Source organism: Rhamphochromis longiceps, linkage group LG1 (genome assembly GCF_057381845.1).
Source record: "Rhamphochromis longiceps isolate RC_006_pf linkage group LG1, R_longiceps_female_GT1.1, whole genome shotgun sequence".
Classification (NCBI taxonomy): domain Eukaryota; kingdom Metazoa; phylum Chordata; class Actinopteri; order Cichliformes; family Cichlidae; genus Rhamphochromis; species Rhamphochromis longiceps.
The window spans coordinates 25,407,483-25,435,355 of NC_140557.1; the positions used below are offsets into that span (position 1 = coordinate 25,407,483).

General features: G+C 40.4%; 2 protein-coding genes across 3 annotated transcripts in view; both read right to left on the reverse strand.

The window, feature by feature from the left end:
• gpc5a (glypican 5a) overlaps positions 1-10,000 on the reverse strand; it is a 155,244-nt gene extending 145,244 nt beyond the window's left edge. The window contains exons 1-2 of one of the 2 annotated variants that reach the window (XM_085403184.1): positions 9,554-9,999; positions 5,461-5,622 (exon numbers count right to left, since the gene is read on the reverse strand). In XM_085403184.1, coding sequence (XP_085259310.1) covers positions 5,461-5,622; positions 9,554-9,704 — 313 coding nt within the window. In that variant the 5' untranslated portion in view covers positions 9,705-9,999. Of the gene's footprint in view, positions 1-5,460; positions 5,623-9,553 lie in introns of both variants that reach the window. The other variant, XM_085403192.1, reaches the window with a different exon arrangement.
• A 9,834-nt stretch (positions 10,001-19,834) lies between these two features.
• Positions 19,835-27,388, reverse strand: LOC146678800 (ephrin-B2a-like). Its single transcript, XM_085411467.1, has 5 exons — positions 27,056-27,388; positions 26,125-26,408; positions 24,855-24,947; positions 21,560-21,676; positions 19,835-20,668 (listed from the first exon to the last, which is right to left on the reverse strand). Exons 1-5 carry the CDS (start codon positions 27,205-27,207, stop codon positions 20,316-20,318), a joined length of 999 nt encoding a protein of 332 aa, XP_085267593.1. The 5' UTR covers positions 27,208-27,388; the 3' UTR covers positions 19,835-20,315.
• Positions 27,389-27,873: the final 485 nt, after the last annotated feature.

Here is a 27,873-nt window from a genome sequence, read left to right on the forward strand (position 1 = left end):
CAGGGTTGTTTTTGCTCCACACCCCCACCCCCGGCTCTGGAAGATAAAGCTTGCCTGTCCATTTTTTTCTTTTTTTTATTATATACTATAAACATGAAGCAGAACAGCACCACAGGAAGTATTGAGAGTAGTTTTTTCCCCAAAGATGCTATATAAGGTTGCTGGCTCTTTGCTTTACTCCCATTATAACCTAAAGACAGTTGAAAGAAGTCCCACACTCACACAAGACGAATGAGAAATAATTCATTCATATTAATTCAGCATCACTGAACATTCCCCAGATAGGAGCTACGGATTAAATGCTTGACTTGGGATTCTTTTATGTCTGCACATGAACTGCAAAACAGTTCTGTTTCCACCCTGTTAAGATCTTAAAAACCTGCCAGACATTTCTGTCCCTCCGTGCTTCCCATACATATCGTGCCACAGTGAGTCTTCTCAGTGTGACAAAGGCTCTTAAAGCATGTACGCCAAATAGAACAATGCCACGTGGGTGGCTCTGGTGTGTGTGTGTGTGTGTGTGTGTGTGTGTGTGTGTGTGTGTGTGTGTGTGTGTGTGTGTGTGTGTGTGTGTGTGTGTGTGTGTGTGTGTGTGTGTAAACAGACACTTAAGGCTGTGAGCCAAAAAGTCTGTGTCTACATTTGAGCAAATATCAGCTCTGATTAGCACAGGTTCACCTCAACAACAAGACAAACAACATTCAACAGGTGTTCAGAGAAGAAGTTAGGTTACAATGAACTAAACGTCTCTTTTTTTTAATCATTTGCACTTTATTGCTTGTTATGTTATCTTTCATATTTATGAGATATTATTTTCTAAGTAAACAGTAACTTTTAGAGAGTGATGTTTTGATAGGAGCAGTGTTTTTAGGTTTTTGTTTTGAACATACTTCAGATCCACAGACTGTACATAAAACACAGACATAACTTCCTCGGTATCGCCCACCAGTCTGTAGACCTATTAATTATTAATTATTATATTGTTAATGTGGATGCTAAATTTAGTATTTAAAAACAATGCACGATAAGAGTGAAGTGTTGGTTTCATTCATAAATTATCATAATAACGTTGGTTCAGGATCAATACTGCAACTGACCAATGGAGTTGTCTTAGCATTTAGTTAGCATTAGCCAAACTTTGGCTAATGCTATTAAAAACAAGAGCACTCAGAGAGCACAGCTTCCCCAAAGGGTGTGATCTAGACCTGAGTTTCCCATAAGTTCAACAAACTGTTATTTGTATCTACCATCACACAAAATTTTAACATGATATCTTACAAACTCTGGACACTACACAGCTAACAAACACACAAACAAACTGAATCAAATACATACTCCCTGCCTTCGGAGCAAGAACCATCACCACTAAACCAGCAGGAGTGATGTAACAGACTTTTATATAAATGCAGGCAATGTTCTTTTCTTTTTTTCCCCACATTGGAAAGCTATGAAATCACTGCAATGTGATTGGTCAGTTGGAATGTTGATCCTAGCATTATTATGACGATGCAGGAACAACACCAAATCAGCTTAACTCTTCACCCCTTACTAGGAGTAACCCTTGAAGCTCTTTTCTCTACAACAGAATGATGACAGAGATGAAACGTTACCTACCGATCAGTTAAAGCTGCCATGCCCCTAATAATTCAGACTTTTAGTGTTCATATCTTTCTAGAATACAACAAAATAATCCTTTGTCTGTCTATATATGTATGTTTGCCCATGAGCTCCTTCCGCACCATTGGGGCCCTTTTCCAGGAAGGGCAAACTCTTCAACAATGTCTCAGATTTTAAAAACAAACTCTGACTTCATTGACTGTTAGATCGGCCACTCTGATCTTCCTGCTCCAGAAAGGCTAATCAGAGTTAGTTCAATCAACTCTGATCTAAGTGCACGCAGAAACGAAGCCACCATCATTGGAGCGCCGATACCAGGATTCACCATGGCAACTGGTAAATAAAGAGCAGAGCCTCCATTTTAATTCAGTGTACCGAGGAATATGGACGCGTGTTTATTGACCGTGATATTTACCTTAAAGAAAGAGGAATGACGAAAAAAGTCCTTTTAATTAGCTTGGTGCACTTCATCAAACAAAGTTAAATAAAAAGCATATTTTTATAATGTCTGCTGACATCGTTTGCCCATCAAGAATCTTCATTAGATGAAGAATTTTACATTTGATTTTTAAATCTAATTATTCAGCTGTAAACAAAGCGTAAGTGACAGAAACTGAAACAGATGTGATATCAGTTACCCAGATAGCAACAGACCGTGGGGGCGGAGCCGCCCTTAAATAAAAGCTGTTTTTGCTCAAGTTTATGACCCTTTTGTTTTTTCAATAATTATTCAGTAAAGGTTTAATGTACTAATGGGCTGTAACAACCTCTTTATTTTATTTATTTTATAGAGGATTGCATTATTTCTGACATTATTACTGGACAGAAATGCTTAATAAGACTAAGAAAAAACGTTTTAATGGTTTCCAGTGTATGCATTTATAACCTGATCTAATATCAGGCTTCACTATCAGACACTGGCTCTCTTACAGTCATGGCAGAGATGTTTTACTGAGTTACTGGTAGCCTAACAGTAAGCATATGTAATGAGTGTGTTATACTTACTAAAAATATTCACAGCAGCTTTCCAAGTATGTTATGAAGGTCAACTTGCAGTAAAGGAAAACATGTTGTAAGAAATATAGTAACAGAGCAGTCTACATCTATACTTTAAATGAGAAGATCATGTCAGGATAAAGTGAGCTGCTATGAATGATGATGGGATGAGCTCGCACAGTCACCAGAGTGAAAATGGATCCAGGCCTGATCTGATCTGAATCCATGATCCTTATCAGTTTTGTATTCCTCTTGCCGTGCAACCAGACTCCAACAAAGGGATGGTTCAATGATCCGTTATAGGGCCAACGATAGCTACTTTCAGGCAGATCTAGTTCTGGGTTGACCCAGTGAGGCTGACTTAGGTGATTTCAGTGGAAAATATGTTGAATTTTGTTAATAATTTGATAACTCAGTCTGAATCTATGAGTACATGTCAACAGGAAATGTAATCGCCTGACTTGCTTTTAGTATTTATGCACCTATAACACCTTATAAATGCACCTTATCATTTTAATTTAATTGACTGGTACTTATATAGCAATTTTCTACTCACTCTCAGTCTATTTATGTCTAAGCACTTTTATCTAAAATTCGTACGCACACACTCACACTCAGATGGATGCATCAGGGCCACTTGGGCTTCAGTATCTTGCCCAAGGATGCTTCAACATATGGAAGGAGGAGCCGGGAATTAGTTGTTAGAGGACCCGCTCTACCTCCCCCTCCACCAATTTCACAAGAATATCTAATATGTAATATCTATATCTGCAAAAGTTGGATTTGCCTAGCAACCACCTAACACATCTAATACACCGTTGTTGTTGTTGTTGTTTCCTTTTCTCTGTTATTAAGCATACCTGCCAATCGCCCAAAAAATACTGCAGCATGGACATGTACTAATGTTTGAAATGGGCACATCATTAATAGAAAGAAAGAAAGAAATCACTCTCCTTAAAGCTGTCACAAAGAGCGAAGTTAACAATTTGTTCCAGACTATAAGCATATTTTTTTCTCCTCTAGAGTTTGACTTGCTGGTATTGACTCGGTTTTACATCCTGTGTCAAGTGGCCACTCAAGGAACTGCAGTTTTTGGCGGGAAATAAACAGATTTGTCAGATGTCAGAGATTCAGAAACGTTCATTTTAAATGACGTTTACTAAGAAGAAACATTGATGGGAACCATTTCTTTTCATTTAATTTTATGAACTTTAGTTTTCAAAGCTATATATGATAATCAGAATATTAAGAATGAAAGAAACAGCTTCATCTGTTGGCAGCCCTGATTTAGTCTGAAATATAAAAACAAATAAAGAACCCAAACAGCTCATCAGCTTTGCATAATGGTGTAATATGTGAAATATTCAGTAACAATGCAGCTGTGACTCTTAATATTCTGAACGTCTGTTGCCACTTGTATTATTCAGCCTGGATGCTGGCTGCAGTCGCCGCTGTTTGTTGACTGATGCAAGCTGATGTTGACAGGGATCTCTGTTTAGTTTGGCACAAGCTCACTCTGGCTGCCTTTCCACAGACCAAACTATGAGAGTGCTGCTTATTTTCAAGCAGCTACTGGTTACCACAGCTGACCCCGGAGTCCAGAGGCTTTAAGGAGACCTCTGGAAGAATACACAGATTGACATTTAAGCAGGAGTCTAAATGCAATTTTTGTTTTGTCATAAAAAGAGCAATAGCTTGATCCTGCTAAATATGTCTGTGTGATTCATGTCTAATGTGATCCCTCTGTGCCACAGGGCTCCGATGTCCTTTATTACACTGAAGATGGACACAATGGTTCATTTTTAGTTTGATCCCAGGTTCCTGCAGCTAAAACTCCTAACTAGATTACCAAATGTACAACACATTGATGAGACTGTTATTAAAAACTCCATAACTGAGTGAAACTTTAACATTTTAGTGCCACGGGGAGTATAAAGCAGCTGCTACAATCCTTACACTTTCCCAGTGTCAGCAGTTTTAACTGTTTCAGATGTGTCATCCTTCATAAACTTCTGAAGAAAGGCTACAGTGTGTACTTTCTTTCAACTTTTCAGCCTTGAAAAAGACACAAGAAACATCTGATGACAAAAACAGGGCAATGCCCCTGCAAACCGCGACTGAAACACTGTGATCATGCAAGTCACTCCTATAAATCTCTGGAGCGTCGGGGGAGGATAACAGCACGCCTTTTTTTTTTTTTTTAAACTGAGAGACATCATTAAACTGAAGTGGCTTAATTGTATGTCTGAAATTGTACATTTAAGTCATAAGCTCTAAATTTGTTGCACACCCATTCAGCCATTGTATGTCGGCTATCAGCCGGAGTGAAGGGAGAAAAAGGAGAGCGTGCAGAGCGAGGCAAGTTGCTACCTGTAAGTCATTGTTGAGTGAAAGGATGGAGAGGAATGAAAAACAACACAGCGATGGAAGGATACATCAGTTCCTTTAAGATGCGTTTATGATGAGACAACTACCAAGGCCAGCACTCCGAATTCGAGATTATGCAACAGTCTTGATTTATTCCCAGGCACACACACCTGACAGATATTCACCCCTACACACGGCCTCTCTAGGCTCTAACAGAAACAACCGGCATATCTAATCTGAAGATCGCATGGTAGCTGTAAGGAGGACAGAAACTCTCTGTCTGCTCTGATGTGGAGTCTTACTGCACGCAAACTGACTCACCCCCTGTTTTGACAGCACCCTCACAAACCTTAACTCCTTTAAGTATACTTCAGCTTGAAAACATGAGAAAACATCTACGCACATGTTATAACGATAAACATTTGAGCTCAGCGCGTGCTTACAAGCACGACGACTGAACACAAAGAAAGAAGTACCCACCTTGAAAAGCGGCCACGTTGCGCACTATGAGAAACTTCAGGCTGGAGCTGGACGTCTGGAGAAGGTTCTGGATGTCTCTCCGGGCTGCCACCTGGTACCTCTCCTCCATCTTTTTGGTGCAACATGTGGAGTTCTTGGAAACACACACCTGAAGGTCTGAACCTAAGATTCATCAACACTACATGTTAGTGAAGCTTGAAGCTTTACGGATTAAAACATGATAAAGCTAAAACGCACAGAGGGGAAGTTGAAATCTTTTGCCATCTTGCTTTCAGATTTAAGGGATTTGACAGCCCACGCTACTATTAACACATGGTCACAGACGTAAGACATAAATTACAGGAATTGCAGCCATTTTTTATTTCCAGAGGCTCAACTTTTATTAGACAAACAAGCACGATTTTAAATATAAGGACTGTTTTTAGTACTTGATGAAAATCCTTTGCGGTCACTGTCTGCCTAAAGTCTAGAACTCGTGGACATGTAAGGCCTTTACTGCAGCCACCTTCAGTTGCTGCTTGTTTGTGAGTCTTTCTACCTTCAAATTTGTGTTCATTAACTCAAAAGCATGTTGCATCAGGTTCAGATCAGGTGACTGACTTGCCAATTTAAGAATATCCCATTTATCCTTCCCTTTTCTTTAGCTTGAGAAACTCCTAGGCTGTTTTTGCTGTTTGCTTTGGGTCATTGTCCATTTGTACTGCAAAGTGCTGTTTGATCGGTTTCGCAGTATTTATCTGAATCTGAGCTGAGAGTAAAGCCCTGTACACTTCACAATTCATCTTGCTGCTTCTATCAGCACTCACATCATCAATATCACTAGTGGCTGTTCCACTGACAGCTGTACACGCCTATGCCATAACACTGCCACCATGACGTTTGACAGATAATGTGTTATGTTTTAGATCGTGAGCCGTTCCTCTCCTTCTCCATACTCTTCAAGTTCATCTTGGTTTCATTTGTGGCCTCTTTGAGTTGTTTTCTGGCAAATTCTAATCTTGCCTTCCTGCTCTTGAGAGTAACCAGTGGTTTTCACTGTGTTGTAAACCCTCTCTATTTACATTCATGAAGGAGTGTCTTGATTGTAGACCTCGACGATGATACGCCTACCTCCTCGGGAGTGTCCTTGACTTTGTTAGAGGTTGTGATTTTGATGTCTTCTGTGGTCTTTTGGGCCTTTTGGTGCTTCTGAGCTGATCAATGTACCAGATTGCTGATTTGGCCTATCCTAAAGTTTTTTCTCTCTCTCTCTCTGATAGGGTTATTTTGTTGTGATGGCTTCTTTCACTGTCAACAGCATCACTCTGGGCCACATATTTTAAATTGCAGCAAAAAGCTACAAAATAAAAATTCCACACTTTAGATACTAAACTTTAAATGGTGTATCTGCTTCATTTGTCATGCAGTAACAAGGGAACAGGACCCAAACAGCCACAAAAAGGCTTGTCGGTCATCTGTCTAATTACTATAGTGCCTCTGAAAATGGGGGACTATGCAAAAAATATCTCATAATTTCGCAAAAAGTTAAATCTTTTTTGCAAAACCCCTTGAATTTAAACTGTAAATCTGCATTTTATTCACATATTAATTGTTTGATTTAAAATCCCCTGCAGTGATGTTCAGAGGCAAATCCACAAAAATTGTGTCTTTGTCCAACAAATTATGGACCCGTCAATGGAACTTTAATTCTATACCAAAACATTTCATCTTATGGCCTTCATCTTGGTCCCTGAAGAAGATGTTGCTGGACTTCTGACTTGGAGGTTTTTTTATTAATTGACTTCTCCTTCATGCAGCTTAAGTTGGGTTAAAGTTGTGCCAGAAACCTATGTTTAGGCTGGACAGTGACCTCAGATGTGGCTGATGATGATGTTAAATTTTGCAGATATCTGGTCTGAAAACCAAAGTATTGGATGAATACATCGACGAAATGTGCTAGGCCAACAATTCATGTGGTGAAGAACCAAACTGCGGGGCAGTTCAATAGCTCTTGAGGTCCATTTCAGCAAATCTCATGCATGTCAAGCTGATGGAGGTGCAATAAGATGTCAGATTTAGTAATCTTCTGGGAACCATAAAGACCAAACATTTCAGTACAATACTTTAATGTGCACTAAAGCAATGGATGAAACTAGACCACAATAGAGACACATCAACAGGATGGATAAAAATGCATGTGCGCATGATAAACATTTGAAAACCTACTGATCAAAACTCTAATAAGAAACAGCCTACATATGTGAAGCATCAACAGCTTATCCTGAGAATTATTTCAAAGCCAGCGGACATTCGTCAAACATTGGTTAAGAAGACATTACAACAAGGCTTTTCTAGCAGTGCACAGGTTGATAAATGCTTTGCTGAAGCAAGAAACCCAAAACAACGAGATCCGGAGGTAAGATCTGCGTCAAAGCGTTATCGTCTCACTCAACTGATGTCTTGAATATGCCACTGCTGCAAAACACTAGCAGTCTTCCCACATAAGGGACAATCAAAACATCCTCATAGAGCCCTAAAACTCTGCAACAGCCTTCCCGACATGCCTAGGCAGAGTGTGCTGAGCTGTTGCCAGAGACACTATCAGTGCGCTGCGAGCTTCAAGAGTGAGGGGAGGAGAGCAGAGCAGGCGATGGCACACGTGGAGGAATTCAAAGTCTTCCTGATAAGACGACATGAAAGTGCCCCAGGTCCTGCTTTTTTAACCTAAATGCTTTCCGGAACTATTTCCACTTCCATCACTGCAGTCAACAGCATTTGACTTGCTGCGTTTTGACCCGAACTGGCACTTCTTATCAGGCAGGCACTGTCAAACATGGAAACAGCTCTGTATCTTAGATTCCTGGAATTTCTAGGGGCTATTTTTCCACAAACCTCAGTTCAATTACAGAAAAAGAAAAAAAAACTTTACCTCTCACTATCTCTCATTACACTCACCGATGTATGTCAGGACAATAATCTGAATCCATCAAGGGAACGATTTACATCTTCCCACTGTCATGATGCACTTTAAGCCCTGAGGTTGTTAGAAAAGTGTGAGTTTTAAAGAGTGGCAAATGTTTTCACAGGGTTAGGAGCCACTGAATTAAGAGTTTAGAATGCTTAAAGTTAAGTTTGCAGCAAACCCTAAATCCACACAGCCACACAGGCTGGTTTGAGGGGCAGGAGTGATGATGATAACATAAGGGTTATTTAGAGGTTTATGAGGCATTTGAGGGTTTTTCAGTCATTTGAATCATTTTTCCTCACTGCAGCAGGGAGATGGGGTGACGAAGTTTATAGGGAGCAGTTTGTGGCAGGATGGCAGTCAACACCATTAAGATTTACTTTTCCAGGAAGAGGTCAGAGAAGACCAGGAGCAGGAGGCGGCAGCCATCCAGTCAATGACAGCCTACATGAAATACCCACACCCATAATTCCCCCCGTCTTGAGCCGAATTACCATGGGTGGCGTTCAGAAAGTTAAGTGAGTCCTAGTTTGCCTAACTTTACTCACAATAATTCCTGTTTATCTCTCCAAGCCACTTATCTGCTGTAAACACCCGAAAGAAAGCTTTTCATCATGGCCCACTAGTAATCTCAGCAGCTTCAGCTACTGGTTTAGTGTAGCTGAAGCTGCCTGATTTATGCTTCATTTGCACTGGTATGTCTGCTTTTTTTTTAAATAATAATAATAATAATAATAATAATAATAATTAGAGGCATTTCCAAATTTATTTATGCTGAGTAACACTTTCAAAATATGACACTAACAGATGAATGAGTGGATTTTGTCTGAATCTTATATATCTTGATCTAAAGGTCACAAAGCCACATGTGAGTCCTCTTCTGTCATGACCATAACCGCACACACACACACACACACACACACATGAAAATGTATTTAAAATGCACGTTTTGTCACAGCAAAGACGGAAAATGACAGGTTAAAGCAGCTACACAGCAGTTAATGATTTCTGTACGCGGGTCTTCATTTCCTTCCAATCAGTGTTTCTTGTGCTGATTGGGTGACGTGAAGATGTAAATGAGGACATAGTCATTTGCATTACTGTCTATGTTTTGTGAGATTTCATCTGGAAGGAAACCTCTCAACGTACCTGGTCTTGGATTTGAAGGCAATAAGTGACTTGGTCCGATTTGTCTGAGTTGGAAAACTTTGCGCACTTCGTCGCATTTGTTTGCGCTGCCGAGTCCTGATGCACAGCAACATGCCAGGAGGAAAACACAGCGGACCCACAGCGCATCCATTTGTATAAAATCCTGGGTGAATGATCACAGGAAATTTAAAAAAATAAATAATGTAAAAAATAAATAAATAAATACTTAAAAAAGTATTTTTGGAAGTTGATATTTCTCTTCAAGCTAGAGCGCGTCGGTTATCAGGTGAGTCCACATCTCAGGGTTGAGCGTGGGCACGTGTCGGGTTTGTTTCCGTCGGGGAAACGCTGCGGATTACCCTTTAAATCCACACGCAGAGACAAAGTTACAGCCGTGTGACTTGACGCTTTCAAAGAGGCATGTTGGCCAAGTTGGCTGGACCGAGAGCAGAGGCGGTACCATAATGTTACCTGCACCCAGCGGTTGAATCCGCGTCACAAGCGCTACCAGGCAGCGCCATCTAGTGGGCAGAGCTCAGCATTGATCCGTCTTTAAAGCCTTCTCCTCTCCAAAACTTGGAAGGATGTCAAACTAATTTTAATATTTTAGGATTAAAATTAGATGAACTATAGATTTTCAGACTTTTTATTTATTACGTCCTCAATGAAGTCAGAATGGCTCCTATTCTGTAGGACATGAGCTTCTTTACAATCGCCAGGCTCGATAAACTAAAAAAGTACGAAGTTGTGGTTTTAATGACGCGTACGCCTGTGGTTTAATTGTGAAAAGATAAATATTTAAAAGCCCGTTTGTGTGCTGACTTTAATGTAAACTGGTGTGCCTGTCCCCCATTCATTTACTTCATTCATTCACAATTTTGCATGATGTTTAGGATTTGTTTCAACTTCATGAGATTATAATCTATGGCGTCTAACTTTAAGCCCAGGTATGCAGTGTTTCAAAAAGAAAAAAAAAAAAGCAGTTGATCGCCATGGTACCTTGTGCTGCAGAGCTAACCCTAGTACAGATTATCAGTGTGTCAGTGCGCCCCAGGGTGGCTGTGGCTACAATGTAGCTTGCCATCACCAGTGTGTGAATGGGTGAATGACTGGATATGTAAAGCGCTTTGGGGTCCTTAGGGACTAGAAAAGCGCTATATAAATACAGGCCATTTACCAGGCCAGATTATGTTTAAAGTATGAAATTCCCACCAGTTGCCTAAAAAAAAAAAAAAAAAAAAAAAAAAAAAAAAAAAATGGCCCTCAGTGCGCTCAAGTCTTTGCATTGCTGCATTACTGAACGTCATTACTAAAGCCTGATTCTTAGACCTGAGAATAAAATGTGCTTGTAAACGTTTATATCAGAGCAGTCCAATTCAGGCTTTATATTCAAGCCTTTCACCCCCTTAAACACCAACAGGGCTGCAAACAGAACATGTATGGTAATCCACCAGATTCTCCAGTTTCTGAATGACAGATACTCTTTACCTACAGTCAGCATTTATCTTGCAGGCTTTCCTTTGTGAGTTCAAATAGGTTGAACCATTTTCCCCCAGAGCAGACCTTTTTCCAAACTGAGCAAAGCACGCGCACACACACACACACACACGGTTGCTTCCCCCCCTTGTCCACTGCTCCCGTAATACTTTGCACTGTGTAATCAGTGTCAACTTATCCATGTTTGTGATTGGTCAGAAGTCACCAATGTCCCCTCTTTCATATGAACTCGCTCAGACGCAGATTGAGAAACCCCATGTTGATTTATCTAGTGAATGGCCACCTTCATGTGACTGCCTGCACTATAAATGCAGGTCTTTAGTTTTGTGTGCACAGGGAGAGCCTTAATATGTAAAATTAAAACATGTCCGTTTTCAACTACAGAGCACAGCCACTTGTAACAAAGGTTTCTGGCTTGCAGGGGACTTTTTGATCACATGCTACAGCAACACGAGTAATGCCAAAAGGTAGTCCAAAGACTACGATAAGGTTTTGAAAGCCACGAAGTGACAAAATGTGACACGTCACGATTTAAAGCTCCAAAATAGTTACAAGTCTAGCCAAAATCCATCAACTTTGCAGTGTTTAAACCTTTAACTGCCAACTCAGAGATTAGCACAGAGTCAGAGGAATGTGCAATAGAAATTTAATCTTTCAAGAGGTGTTACAATAACCACCTGAAAATTTTAAAGCTAACACTGTTAACAAATTGATGAAACACCAACATATCCAGTTAAGATTCAGGTCCGTTCCATTTCCTCGTTTCCACACAGGCCGGGACAAGTGCAATACCTGGAGGAACACAGCATTGCTACCGATCCCCACCTACACAGAAAGGGATGTCTTAGAGTCTCCGATCACATGCAATAAAACCTAAAGAACCTCTGATGAAGTCTGCCAGTCCCACTTAGCAGAATATAGCTCATCAACTCAGTCAGTTTTGCATGGATTTGCACAGCAAACACCATTAAAGCTGAATGCAAACCAGCAAAACTGACCACGCGACGATCAACAGAAATCCACCTTCGGCCATTCCACAGAAAGATGCAGTTAGAAGTACTTCAAGTGCTTACATTGCAGTAGATTGTGCAAAACACTACCTGCACTATAAGCACTTTAGTACTGCTGAAACTGAGTTCATTGGACGATTACTGGCAGACACTCCCATTTGGTGTTTTGTTTGTTTTTTTAAACTGTCATAGTTTAATTTAATCAGGCTGATGTGACACCAAAATTTTAAACAAAAGCAAATCTAAACAGGTGGAGAGCAAGCAGGCCACCATCAGTTTTGCATAGATTTGCACAACTCATATATTCTTGTAGTGCAACTATGCAAAACTAGCAGAGAACTGCGAGATATGAGCCCAATTAGAAGTTCAAAAAAAAAAAATAAAAAAAAATTGTCTGGTGGCGTTTATCACAGCCCCTTATGCCAGAAGGAGCACTTAGGGCAGTAGGTGCTAGTCTATTTCACTATCTGCACTAGATGCACCTTAGCACAAAGACAGTACTTCAAAGAAGAAAAAAAAAAAAAAAAAAAAAAAAAAAAGGGACATGAAATATCAGAAGACTGTGCACATCAGTGTCAGGGTATTGCTGTAAGTGCCTCCACTGCAGTAGGTATTCCATAGTACTACCTGCACTGTAAGCACTTTGGCAATACACAGACCATTACAGCATCACATGGAAGGCCAGCCATGCTGCTCCACGAGGCAACTTTGATTAGGGGGAGTCCTGCACCTCCGGGGAAGGTCGGTTAATCTGAAAACATAAGAAAGCGCATTAGGGGAAATCAACGCATTGCAACAAGTTCCACGTGTAAGTGACTTTTACTTAATTAACGACAATTCGGTCTTCCAGACATCGAAATAGCGCATCAGCGCCCCTGTTTAACAGTTCTTGCACGAGATTTTTGTTGTGGCACGAGGAGCTGGGACTTATTAGAGCAGCACGAGGTCAGCGAAAACATGAATGAGCAGCACAACCTGCGGCCCGCGTTCGCTGCGACACGGGAGCGCCTGCGCATCGAGCACTGTTGTTCACCCCTCCCCCACCTTCTTTAACATGGCGCCTCGAAGTGCGCCAATCTTAGCATAAACGACTCGAAAAACAAGCACGCAAAAGGCAAATGTCGTAGCACACATTAGAAGAGGTAGCAGTGTGTTGCTTTTTTCCACGTGGAGAAAGCCACGGCTCGCGATTTCGGACGTCCTAGAAAACAAGGCTATCGTCCGTGTTAGGAGCCGAGGCTAGCAGCAGGCAGCAGCCGTTTGAGCAGGTAGCTTAGCTGCTGCGAGCTGGTGTTAGCTTCCCGAAAACATGGGGGGGCAAAACCACGCTACGTTTTTATAACTGCCCTCACACCAAGGGCTAGCGTAACGGTGCAGGTGCATTCGTGGGGGTTCCAGTAAAACTAGTTTGCTTTTAATTGGCTTGTTTTTCTCCTGAAGTCAGTTTCGAAAGCTAATAAAACTGAAATTGAGTTTAAGGACGCTGGTTAGCCATTAGCTAACAACAAATGAGCACACGCTCAAGTAAAAGAAATTGCACCTATGGCACATCTGCCCCTCTGAATTCCGCAATTTTACCCCCACATCTTTCTCAATAAACCCGCCCTGATAGTGTTATGTTTGGAGCTTAACCCTTACAACTCTTACATTAGTGGGGCTAGGCTAGGCTAGCCAAGCTAAATCGCGCGGCCTAGAACTGCCCCATGTGCTGCTGCTTTGTTCTGGGGGGCACTTTAACTCACACACCACTGCACTCGAGAGCGAGCAGCCAATTGTCCAGATTTAAAAACTAACTTTTCACACGTTGAATCAGTGTGTCGATATAAACTCATCGTTTATTAACAGGAGACCTGGTATTTTTCCCCAACTAGTTGCTAAAACGCAGCGGGGAGAGCTCCGTACAGCTTTTCAAATCTCCCTCATTCCCTCAATGGTGGAGCCGAGGATGCCATGCGCCTCACGTTACACTGTTTTCATGGCCAATATTTTCATTTACGCGTTAATGTTTGGATCTCGCCGCCAGCACGATAACAAAAGACGCGTAAAAATAAGCGTAATGCGCACAGCTTAGAGTTTCATTTACCAAAATCGAGATTTTAAAAAAATAACCCTAAATCCGACTTCCTTGCCGATAAACATGCGCTCGGTAGACACTCACCAGCCGAAATCCACCATCTTCGCTCACTTGCTTGGGCTGCCGTGTAGTCTCTCACCGACAAAAGAGACGAATAAATACACAACTATCCCGCAAACTTTTCAAACGGCGGACACAACGAGACGTGAAGTGAAATCCGAGCCGATTGCGGGTCAATTTATAGCCCAGTTACACTGCTTAAAAATGATAGCGAGCTTAGGAAAGTGGCGCGAAGACGACCCGTTGGTAACCATGTGGGTGAATGAAGGGCGTCTCCCACTGAACGTAAATATCTAGCTACAACCCCCAACTCCCCTATTAGCATACATAAACTACGGTACTTCCGACCCATATCTCCAACCAAACAGCCTCCACCTCTCCAGAGGAAGAAGAGGGAAACAGTCGGCGATCACAGCGGCTTTCAGCACCTATTTATTGAAAATTAAATGCACGCATAGCGGAAAAACAGCTTCTCTGTGGACGTTCGAGTTTCACATTTATAACCAAAACACCTATAATCTTCCACCCTGGACTCATTTGAGCAAAGATAACGGAGCTGGATAGCAAAAGTAATTCGTGCTGATTGAATTTAGTCACGTGCAAAAAACAGCAGAAAAACAAAACTAATTAACCTGTTGCTGATTCACAACTCATTAAGATTAGCCTGCAGGTTATTATTTTTAACATACACCGACTTTCAACCACATGTGTAACAAAAAATTATTCTATCACTAACATACATTTTTTTTTACTATTTTCCGAATAAAATCGAAAATATGTTTACAAAGCTTACAGATTTGCTGATAATTAATTAACTTGGCAAGTTATAATTCTTTATATATTTTCAGTAATTTGGCCAATATCCAATGTAAACTAACAACAACAAACAACCAACAAAAATATATAAACAAAGTCATCATAAAAGCTAAAAGTTATTTTTCACTCCAACAATAGGAAGAAATATTTATTTATTGCTTGTTTTTTATGTAAGTAATTTATTTATGTAATTAAAATGTTTAAATAACAGAACATAAAACATTATTGAAATAATCAGAAAAGGCTTGTACATTTATTTAAGTTGGGTTAGAAAAGGAAAAAAATAGTTTTTATGTGTTGGAAATTGTAAACACAGTTTTTAACAAGTAAAATAAGCTTTTGATGCAGTTATTGGTTAATCAGACTGCAAGTTAGACATAAGATGAAAGCTGTGTGAAGTTTGCATATCTAACTAAGACAGTGTGGCTGTTTGACAGCTGACTCTGTGACTGTCACAGCAGGAGATGCACAGGTGTAAAGCAGGAATGAAGTTAAGAACTTTTGCATTTGAATGGAGCACAGCCTTTGTTAATGTTATCAGCAGCACCTGTGCTTCTCTAGAATAAATATCTGCTGTGGAAAAAACAAAAAGACCCACTGATGTTTGTGTTCCTTTTCTATTCTATTATAGTTCAAAGCAAAATTTTAGCTACTTTAAAAAAAAATGAAGTTGCAAAGATTCATAAAATTTTATTGCTCATAGAGAGCTCGGAATATGTTGCACCCAGGCCTCGCTTTCTTCTCAGATTTCAAAGATAATTAAGAGACTTTACAGCCAAAGGCACCAAACCACATCAGGAAAGTCTGGTGCTACATAAAAAAATATATACAGAAATAAAAAATAAGAATGATTCATGGCCTTTACTCGGCATGTTTTCTGCAGGCAGTTTAAAGCTTTCTAAGGACTTTAACAGCCGTTTCGTTTAAATTTGTGAATTTATAGAATTGCTCAAACGCTTTCTGTATAGCCTGTGCACCAGAGAAATTTATGTGAAGTGGATGAGCTTCCAAAACCTGATGTTTTGTCATTTTAATTGATTAAATTTGTACATGCATGAAACTAAATCTTAAATATAATTGTACCTTTTATTTGATGGTGGTAATTTTCTTTTGACTTGAGAGGAATGTGTTTATTTTCAACTGAAACTCTAAAGCTACTACTGCAGAAAAAGCTGTTTTTTAACTCCACATAAGCTATTTTTAATTTTAAAAAAATATATAAAACAAAGTGCAAACTATGTTGTCACCTTTCAAATTTAAATAATTTATTAGCAGTCCCAGAGGTAAGCTAATCCATCGCTGTGTTTACTGGTATATTTACTGAAACAGTAAACCTTTTCACACCTTCTTCTACCGCTGCAGCTTTAACATTCAAATGAGGCTTTTGTTCATAAAGTAAACATGCAAATGCAGTTAAATAAATGACAAAGAACTCCTTATACAAAGAAGCTCAATCAACATAGAAACAAGTAACAAAGCCAGTCAGCTTTGAAAACTTTCAAATTTGACACTCCTTTTGGCTCATTAGCCTCACTGGGACTAAAGAAAATTATAAAGTTTGAAGCAAATTAAAATGATTTTCACCTTTCAGAGCAAAGTGCTAAAGATTTATCGCAGCTCATTGTCACTTTGTTTCTTACTATTCTTTTCTTTTTAAGTGCTTGAAGGCACATGTGCTTGTGCTTGAAGGGTGTATATTCTGCTGCTGCAGCATGGGGGTTGTTTTTTTTCCCCAGCATTTCTTCAAAAAACCTTTTGAACTGCACACATGCATGTGAGCGCAGTACAGTATAAAAGCTGGCCAGCAGAGGGAACTAGCAAATTAAAAACTGTACCATAATGACATGATTTGCTGCTTAACTGTAAGAGGAAACTGTAACCACTTCCTATCCCTGGAGTTTCTCTTCATTTTGCATCCCAAAGTAAACGAATGAATTCATGCCCACCAGATTATTATAACTTGAAAATTCCAGCTATTCACTATGAAGCTCGAGCCTTTGAGCTGTACTGGAGAAGAAAAAATGGAAGTTGTGCATGTTTTAGTCCAGTTTTTCTGGCGGTGTGTTTGTGTATTACATTAGAGCTTTAATTCTCTCTGTAAACTGGAAACATTTGAAACCAGAATAGCTGCTCCTCTCCACCTCTCTGAGCACATGGTGGGACACACTGTGGGAGTGCGATCGCTCAGTCATGACCCCCAACCCCCCACACAAAGCCAGTTCCTCTGCATATGGAAGTGAGGTGGGGGGTGGGTGGACACAAGGAGGTTGTAGACCTCACATCGTCCCATGGGGTCAGATAAAAGCTTACGACTCTCCTTAAACGACCCACCCCCACCCCCACCACCACCCCTGCTCCTAGCTCTGCACTCTTTGCACAAATAATAGTTAAAGATTTATTACGGCATCAGTACACTCTTCATATCACACATCATCATTTTTTGATAGAGGCATAGGAAAAATGCTTTAAGCATTAAGGAATGGGGCTGTGTTGGTGTAATATAAATTCTTAGAGGAGACCTCACCGATAGAAACTTACAGCACCACGCTGCCACCACTTGTCCTACTAAAGCCTGTATCGAGATCCAAACATCCCCTCTGATGCATGGACACTTTAAGGCCTCTTCTTTCCAAAATGGCCTACCAGAGCCAAAGCCCCGCCCACAACAGGGGCCATAAGCACAGGGGCCTCTGTTTTTTGTTCTTCCCATAGAAGCCTGACCACCATTGTCTCGGCGTGACCCTGAGGTCAGCTGAACTCACCTCGCCCAACCACGGCCCATTCAGCTGCGGAGCTTCACACAGGACAAAAACATCTCTAAAAAGCGAGCATCGCTTCATGCGAGGAGGGGGGTGGCCGTGAAGGGACACATGGACAGACGACGGCCACGCTCTGCAGTGTGTCAGATTCACAAGCTGAGCCGTGTTATTTCTGTTTTTAAGTCTCCGGATCAGGTAGTTCAAGCCGAGGTATGAATCAGATGCGATCCAGTGCAGCGTGGCTTATAACGTTATAGTCCGGCAGATAGTCAGGATGATATCCCCATCAAGTACGAGTGGTTTAGACCACGCTGAGTCTATTAAAGAAGTCAATTATAGAAAGTTATAATGAAGTTATATTTGACATGTTTTCTATTAATTCACCCTCTGATAGTTTAAATACACATCTTGCCGGAGGGGAAATAAAATTTTGCTGCAGGAAAAGAATGAGGCCGTCCACGCCGGTCATCTGCAGGCCTTCATTAAAGTGTGTGTATCGAGCCAAATATAAGTGGTGCAGTAAGGAGGTTTCTTTTGACAAAATACTCCATATTTTATCAAAAAACCCACATTATATGAAAAGCATGATATGTATTTATTTGTTTGTTTGTTTTTTACTGAAGAGAAAAGCAGATGGTGAATGTTGATACTCACGCTGGTATTGGTATTAGATTGATACTCGTGGATTAAGATCAATGCTTTGTTTCTGTCCTCTAAGTTCAGCATGTAGCCTGGCACATTTAGATTCCACGTCTTAAAAAAAGCATTTCAAAATATATGTAAGGCTGAAAGGTGTGATGGCACGCAGCTCTCCCTGCATAAGCTGCATCAGTATCAGAAATGCCAGCCCTGTATTGACTTGGTATCAGATTGATACTAAAATCTGCAGTACTGCACAGCGCTGATAGACAACCTGTTTAATTTTAGCTCGAGCCTCTAGCATGGCATCGTGCTTTCAGAGACAACGGTGTCCCTGGTGGAGGGGAAGCTCATGGAAGTTGGCAGGTTGAAAATGTGCAGCATGATGTGGCTGAAGGAGCATGAAACATGTTCACAAATCGATGCTTCGCACGGTGCCACGGGAGAGACGAGAGTCACAATTGAATGTTGAGTGTTTTGTTTTTTTTTAATAAATACGTTGTTTTTTTTTGTTACAGACCATTTCGTAGCTCGGGGATATTACGCAAAACTGCCGACCTGTTATTAACCCTGAGGGGAAACTGGTAGAGAGTAAGTGTTAGGTGCTTGTTTTCCCATTTGGCTTTAACATTTAGGCTCTTTTTATTTTTTCTTTTGAGCCCTACTCATACCATTAAAGTTTCTAAGTGTTAATTCTACAGCCATCTCTTCAGTTTCCAGTAAACTACATCTAACTCTAGTTTCTATGATGTCATTTTTGTCTATTCAACCTTAAAACATGTTTTGTTTTGTTTTTTTAAAAATGATGGTGTTTACCCCAGAGTGAAAGTCAGTTTCCCAGGAGCACCATTAGAGGTTTAATGACGAGAAAAGCTCAGAGCCTAATTTCATTCATCCAGCACCTCCCCCTGAAAGCCACTCAGAGAGCAGCTTAAGGTTAAACTTAACTTTACCAAAGCAACTGTTTGCATCAAAGCATGATGTAGGGCAAAGACAGCTGTCTGCTAATCTAAGGGTGGCTTGATCAGCTTGCATGTCCATCAGCGTGAGTGTGTCTGATAAATAAAGAGCGGTAAGTGTTGCATTGGGTGAATTTAGTTTAGTGTAAAAGCACTGAGTGATCAATAAGACTAGAAAAGCTCTGTTAAGGCGATGGAGTCTATAAAAGTACTTGAAGTATAACTGAGTGGTTATATTTAACAGATCGGAGTGCTGTTGTACTCACTGTGTAATATTAGTATCTAACCACATACATCACCCTTTTGTTCATTTACAACACTTCACCTTTGGGAAACTGAAGACACTTACTTTATTTTACGGTGTCCTAAAAGTAAGTTAAACACCTTTTCCCTTTAAACTGATGTTCACACGTGATTGAATCCTTAAGTAGAAACAGATCACAAAGACTGGGTGAGGAGTCCCTTGAAACACTTTCATTTTAATAAAATCCACAAAATCATGACTTTCATTTCGGTTCAAACAAAGTCAACACATCTCGGCTGTGAAAAACCTCAAAGTGCTCATGAATTTAATGCTCTGCAGTGCAGTTTTTAAGCTTTTTCCCCACTTTTCCTTAAACCAATTCATCAATAAATTAATATTAAATACACATTTACTGTACATCTAAAGCTGCCACGTGTTGGTGGCAGTAATAAAGAATTTCTTATAAATACATCCCTCCCCCATTTCCAAGCATATCTGACAAAAAACAAACTGGATACAACTACCAATGATATGTTAAGACCCCAGTTTGCTGTCTGATTGTCTTGTCACTTCACTGAGGAGCTCTCGCTCTTTATCTGTATTTTTTTTTTTTTGGACCGCGCACAGCTCTCAGATTGTCCTCAGTAACTGAGATTCATGATTACCCTCATATCAGCAGAGAAGTGTCATCAGAGCAGCAAGCATTAGACTTTGTAGTAGATGTTGGTGGGACTCTGGGGCATTATCTCCTGAACTATGTACACAGGGGGCCCGTAGTCACTGCTCACGCGCTCAAAGTGACGGCAGATCATGCTGTCGGAAGCCCGCAGAGGAAAGACGACGTCGCTGCGGTCCGAGCCGTTGTTGTCGCTGCTGATGCTGTCCCGTTTCGGCACGCCCAAAGTGTTGAGGGACACGGAGGCGGACTGCTGCCCATCTGGGACGCAGCGACGGTGACGGTGCCTCCACAACACAGCCAACAGAACTATGATGACCACGAGCAGGACCACACAGCCAGAGACAACCCACGTGAAGAGTCCTGTCTCCGAGCCCACATCTGTCAGAAGATAGAAAAAGAAAATTTAAGGGGCAAGAGACACAAAGGTTTAAAAACAACTTCACTCACTTAATGCCCCGGCACGGCCTGATCAGCACATGTTAGCGTGAAAAATCTCAGCTGAAGCTGGACACAAGAGAATATGCTTCATCTTAAGTGTCACCCTGTTAGAAAACACAGGCCCTTTTTTTGGCACACGACAGACTCATGATCACTTGAGGTTTGAGTGCAAACTGGAGGACTCAGTGAAATGTCATTGTGATGAACAGTTTGCAGCATTGTTTTATTCTTCTGTCCGTCTGCGGAGTCACACGATGATCACGAAGTGGGTCAGAGCAGAATAAAAAGGCTGCTCAGACAATTTCAAATCCAGTCTTCTAAGGGTTGATGAGTTTGGTTTCTACCGATCGTTGTTAGCGACAACAAATTACACAAATCAACTCAAATATTTCAATCAAGAGCCAATATGTAGTTTAAATGTTGCCTTCATTTTGCTTTTTTATGAGCTAAAAAGACTATAATCACTTTCTAATGTTGTTTTATTGTTAGTTATTTACTACTGAGAGCATAAAAATGTATTCAATAAACTGCAATTTGTTCAGCAGTGTTGCTGAAGCTGCCCTACAGAAGAGTTTTGTCCCATGAGGGCTGAAGCGAACACAAGAGTCCTGGGGTAGAAATTGCAAACAGACTTAATGGTTAATTAAAAATCTGTGAACATTATTGGGTTCTTTTGATATGTGTGGGAAACTCAACATTAATGCACAAAAGGAAGGTAACTGAAAGGGCAGGTAAAGGTAAGGCTTGCACAGTCTGCTCCTGTGTGCTAGAAATGCCCATGATACTGCTGTACATGATTCCCCAGGCTGTATTTTTGGTTTGTCTTCATACCAGCTTTACTTTTTATATCCTCTTCTTTCGTGGAGGCGTCCTTGGCCTTGGACTTTGGTCGTGTAGGTGGGAATCTGGTGGGGGACTCCTGAAGTGTTGAAGGTGGATCTGAAGAGTCTGGAATAAAAACCACACAGACTGATATAAGCTGCAAACCTCACACCTTCCAGGTTACTGTAATGAGATTTATTGGTTCATTCAGAATCTAAATAAAGAGCTAATTTCTTTCTATTTGTTTATTGATTTCGGATCAACAGTCATTCAGATAAAATTGAATCACAAGACAAAGAGCGAAACTTGTTTTTTTCTCAACGCAGCCAGACCACAGAAAGCTGGGTTTTGTGTCACAGCTGCGATTTTCTTTTTTTTTTTTCTTGACAGGAAAAGCATCACTAACATGTTCTCCTTTTTTCCCCACCCACTCACACATAACATATACATATGAGTGACAAATTAAAGGAAGAAAAACAGCCTAAAGTGTCTTACTAAGATGTTGCCGGAAAAACTTTAATGCTCTGGCTTTTCTGTGAAACTCTGCTGGAGGATTTTTCAAAAACTCTTTTTTTGGAGGATAAAGGTGCTGAGGGAGACCCAAACCACAGTAGCAACGCTACAGAGCCTCTAGATCAATACACTGTAAGGGTCGGTGGTACAGGTTTGCCCTTAATTTATCAGATGGAGCCATTTTAAAAAAAATTCCCTCTGGTTTTTCCAGGGGGACTTTTCTGGAAAAAGACCAGCTGTTTCACAGTTACGGATTTTCCTCTGTGGTTCATTAGAAATGTGATCAAGTCTGAGAATATAGAATTAAATGAGAACAATTAAGTAATCAAAAGAAACCCCGTCTTGTTTTTAATTGGTTATATTTCCCTTTATGATACTCTCTGTCAGTGAGAAGTAACTAAATCCATTCAATCAAGTACTTAAATATACTTTTGAGAAGTTTCAGCCACTTATGTATTGGGGCCGCCATCCTTACAAGTTACTATTAGGATGTTGGCTCCACGCTCTTCCACTTATCTAAGTCAGGGTCGCTGGAGCCAATCCCAGCTGTTAAGAGTTGCGAGAGGCAACAAGAGACAGCGGATCTGAACCTACACCTTTCTTTCCTCTAAAAAACAAAGCACTGTTAAAAAGTCCTACTTCTGCTTTAAACTTCAATCAGGGTTCCTCCTGATTTACTCTTCATTACTCAGAGAATTAAAACACTTCAGTGTCGTCCCAGGAAACCATAACAATGAGATCTTTCTATCTTAGTTTTCTCATAAACTCCCCATGAATGATCGCCATAGTCACCTGGTTTTGTCTTTAAGCCTACCCAGAACCAACTCTTTGTGAAAGGAAAGGAGATAACGCCATCACACAGCTCAGTTTGCATTGGTTACATCTTACATTAAATTACACTTTTAGCATTAATTAAATAAACTTCAGAGATGCTGAAGTCATTAATGGACTGGAGATAAAGTGGATCATCTACTAAAGAGGAAGAAAAAAACAGAAGTAGATATCAGGCTGAGCAATACTTAATAAATCCATTTCGTTTCACCATTGGTAGTAATGATAGGCAACCTTGAATGTGGACTGCCTTTGTCAGATTACAAAGCACACATTTTTCTTTGTTACACATCACATTATTCAGGGCTCCGTGTTTAGAGCAAACCTTTCATCATGGTCAATAGCAACAAGGATTTGTCTACTTTTTCTTCTTAAAATAGTGTGAAAAAGGTTTATAAAGGACTCTTTCTTAATATCTGCATTGCTTTATTAGTAATTTATATTATTAAAAAGGAACTAAACTAGTCTTTCACCAATAACCTCTCAGGTTTCTCAGCCTTCAAAAAGTGTAGTTCTTAATTTTAAATTTGGCAATTTATGGGATAATGTGCAAGCCTTCAAATGAACTGGGTTTAACAACAAACATAAAAGTATGGAAGCTTGTTTCTGCCACTGGGGGAAAAAACATTTGGAAAAAAAAGAACATCCTAAAGTCAAACATTTTAGTTCTCATCTCAAAAGTTTAACTCTGTAACTTGAAATTTCAAGGTTTTTCTCAGATGTTTGAGTTGGTACGTTGAAGTTTTTTAAAAGTTTATTTTTTATTAAGTGGCAGAAAGAAGCTTCCACATACCAACATAAAAAAGTGACAGTTTAACGTCTAAATACAGGAAAGAAATATTATGATCTTTGCTCAAACATAAAAATAAATACTAAAGTAAAAATGAAATGTTATACCTTAACTGGGACTACATGCACATTTGAGTGTTAGTTAGCTTAGTTTGAACAGCAGTCATTAAAGCTTCACTTCAGTGTCTCATTCATTCATCACTGATGTTCAAATTTCCTGCCAGCACATTTACTGTGAACGTAAAAAATATGACAACACGATTAAACGTTCAATTTAAAAAGCACAACGTATAACTCAAAATCTGACGCTTCCAACGACTCGTCGTGACTTTTAATATATGCAGAAATTAAAACTCGATAACACCTAAAAATTGAACTTATTAATATTTGCTGTCGCTGTAAAAAAAAGATGTGTTTACACCAGTAAACACAGCGGGAGAACAGCCCCATATTTCCAGTTATGATCAGTGGAGAAATGCACGAAATGCTGATTTTTTTTTTTTTTTTTTTTTCATCTCCAACTCAAACTCCTGAATTATTTATGTAGATACCACTTCACATTTCAGAGGTCAAAAAAATAATATTTATTTTTTAGGCCTTTCATTTATTTAGCTTTTAAAGTTTCTGGAAAAACACACAGAAACAGCAGCTGTCATGTTTCTGTGATTATGTGGAGTTAAAGAAGCAAACAAGCACACTATAAACACTAGTTTCTTCATTTAGAGAGTATGGCTTGAAAATTGATAAATAGTGTGTCGACAGGTAGCGTACACCTGTGTGCCTGTTGTGTTTTAAAGAATGATGCATCCTCAAATTAAACCAGTTATTGTGATGTTAATATGACAAAAAATAAATAAAATAAATACCACGGCAGTCTCAAATGATCACATGCATGATAATACCGGCTTTAAGCTGCTAGTGCTGGCTTAAATTAAGGATTTGGAATAATTCATGACAGAAATCTCTCTTCAAGAGAATTGATGGATGATCACAGGATTATGTGACCACTCAGTAATTCAAGTCTGGAGATGATATTATTGCTTTAAATATGACCTGAAATAAACAGCTGGTTCTATCTGTCAGATAACTACATGTGTATGTATATGTTTGTGTGTGTGTTCATGTCATCCACACATGCGCCGGCACAGACACGTGAAAGCAAAGCTCTTACTCTGGCCGACTCTCAGCACCAGCTTCATGGATTTGGTCCTGCACACCCCTCCATTAGTGTTATCCAGACCCTGCAGGAAGCCCGTGGAGGTGGCTGATAAACACAGGGAGGAGGCAAAAATTAAACACTTTTTTCTTCCCTTCCCCAAGTTTCGTGTAAATCATAAACGATTATCAGGGAATGCATAATTACGCGACGACTCCTTTGCAGACAAGTTGGGTCAGTTGCCAAAAGTTGCATCACTTATGCAACAAAATGCCACACATAGCACAAGCTGTGATGTTATAAACAGCAGATAATCACACATGTGAAAACACCACAGAAGCTACAGAAAATGCTGTGAGGGCTGAACCAAAAAGATACTTATTTTTTTAGTGTATATTCTTTAAAAAAACAAAAACAAAAAAAAAAGCTGAATTGCTCCCAAAATACTTAACCTCCAAAACATCTTGAAGAAAACCTGAACAGAGTGAGAGGATTTGTTGCAGCATGGTTGCATTAGTTGCAGTTAGGTGAAGCCAGCAAACTGGAAATTGAGTGTGATGTTGCTGAATGTACTAACCAGTGAACTGACTAAGCATTGCATCTCAAAATGCAACACGGGAAATGAGACGAATGGAGAATATTTTAGCAGCTATCCTTTTGAATCAATAACCAACACTCACATGAGACACACACACACACACCAGGAACTCTCACTCACCCCTGTCATTCACACACATACTTGTTAGCAGCATTTAGGTCAGATAACAACATCTCGCAGGCTACAAGCCACGTTGCCATGTAAGCTCCCATCAAATCTGCCTGATGCTGTAAAAGCCTTCTGTGATTTGGGGCATGTAAGCCCTTGGAATCACACAGGCCTGCCAGAGCGAAGTGTGCTGTCAGAGCGTGGCGAGGTGGGTGAGGCTACATGGTCAGATTTGCTCTCTATCTCATGCATCACTTGCCTCTTAAGATGCTGGTTTAACCGACGGCAGTCCAATAACGAGGCCACGTTTTTTTGTGTGTGTGCGGGTTTTGTTTTTTTTTACTTTGATTCTCACGCAAACTGACAAATTGAGAGGGAGCCAAGGATGATGGTGTCCTCTTTACCCAGAGAGAGAGAAGGAGAGAGGGCAGGGGAAGGAAAAAGGAATCAGCTTCTAGCCTGGATTTAAAGGCTGTTCCACCTGTAGGAACCAGCTGCTTTTCCCCATCATACTGAGTTTAATTAGAACGTGTGCCACACGTTTGGCAGCCATGGCTTCAGACACAAAAAAACACTCACAGGTTATGTAATAGTCCTTCCCCTTGAGGAACTCCAGACCCCACAAGTTGGGGCTGAATTCCTGAAACTTGAACGTGAACTTTACATCACGGTTTGGTTTGTCGCAGTTCAGCAGAGGCGTGTCAGTCTGGTCAATGGTGCAGCTCTCCAGCTGACTTCGCGAGACCAGGAAGACTCTGTAGAACTCCTCCTTTCCCCCAGAGGAAGCATCTGCCCTGGGGCACACAATGTCCATCTTGTCCCCTATCTGTGGATACAGAATGAGACCCTGACCTGGAGTAAACCTGTGATAAAAGAGAGAAACACAACACTTTAAAAAAAAAAAAAAACATAAAAATCCTCTTAAACCGGCAGAGACTGGAGCATCTTCACTTTATGCAATTCTCAGCTTGAACTTGATGGATAATAAAGTGGCCACATTTTAACTTCAGTGATAAGAGCGTTTCGACAAGATCTTGCAGGTTTTCATTTGTTCACATCAGACCAGTTGCTTGTTTAGACTGAGGAACAAACCAAAAACAAACAGCGCAGTCATAAAGGAAAAAAGATTAGGTGATCAATCATGAACTGGATCAACAGAATATTAGTCTACAGTAATCCCTGGAGCTATTTTTTTAAAGCTCCCCAATTCCATCGCTTCAGGGGATTTTTTTGTGTTATGTAAATATCTGAAGAGCACATGCAGAAATGCATTGGTTTCATCACCAGCTAATAACATGGCGAAGATAAAAAGTCATTAATTAATACAAATCATTCTGTTTAGTTTCAATTGGCACAGGAGAAGAGCTGGAGCCTGGCAGTGTTCGGTGCTTCTGTGTTATCAGTTACTTCTCAGTCATTATAAATCACTTCTGGAAAATGTCACTGAGCAGATTTCTGTCAGTCCACAGCAGAAAGTTGTATTGATCGCAAAACTGATTCCTCCACTTACTTGGCATTGGAGCTGCTCCAGTGGATAGACTCCAGAGTGATGGCACGGCATGAGCAAACGATGGCCAGCAGGAACAGGGCACCGCAGCTCCATGCGCTGCTCCCCATCCCAGGAAGAAATCGGAGACTGGCTACACGGAGGCTCGGTATCATAAACCGGCTACAATTTGCTGTCCCTGCATGTCTCCGGTTGCTCCAGGTGCGCGCAAAGGACACGTTCCCGAATGAAATCCCACCAAGTTGCGAGTTTTCCTCCTGCGGCTGTTTGAAATGTTCCACATTGTGCGTAATTGGCTGGAAAATTATTCGTGTGACGAGATCCGTGTATTGAGGACAGAGAGAGTGTGCAGCGTTTAAAGCCATCAGCTGACCAGTCCGCCCATACGGGCTCGTGCGTAAGAGAAAGCCGGGGCTGGTGGGCACATCGATTGGTGAATTTTTATTTATTTATTTTTTTTCACATTAACATACTGTACATTGCGTTACATGCACGAGCCATAAAACAAGCGCATTTTTAAAAGCGTGTTCAACACATTTGGGGGAAATCCAAGTCTGGCTGTTTTCCAGACGATTAAATAATAATAATAAAAAATCCAGAAATGATTGCGCTTACTTTTCTCAGAAGCTAGAAGTTTCATAGTAACCACAGATCTTTATCTGTTTTTTCTTCTTCTTCTTCTCGAAAGTGGGTTTGGGAAATATTAAGGGTCTAAACCAGCTGTAAAACGGTTTGGAACTGATTTGTATATTATAAGGACGTCACCTGTAGCGTTTAGTGTGTAGCGTTAGTTTTTTTTAGAAACATATTTGTGTCTTGTA

Coding starts and splice junctions, on each gene's coding strand:
- LOC146678800 (XM_085411467.1), bottom strand. CDS start 27,207: ATGATACCGAGCCTCCGTGTAGCCAGTCTCCGATTTCTTCCTGGGATG. Junction 26,409..27,055: donor TGGAGCAGCTCCAATGCCAA/GTAAGTGGAGGA, acceptor CTTTTATCACAG/GTTTACTCCAGGTCAGGGTC. Junction 20,669..21,559: donor GGATATAAAAAGTAAAGCTG/GTATGAAGACAA, acceptor ATCTTCTGACAG/ATGTGGGCTCGGAGACAGGA.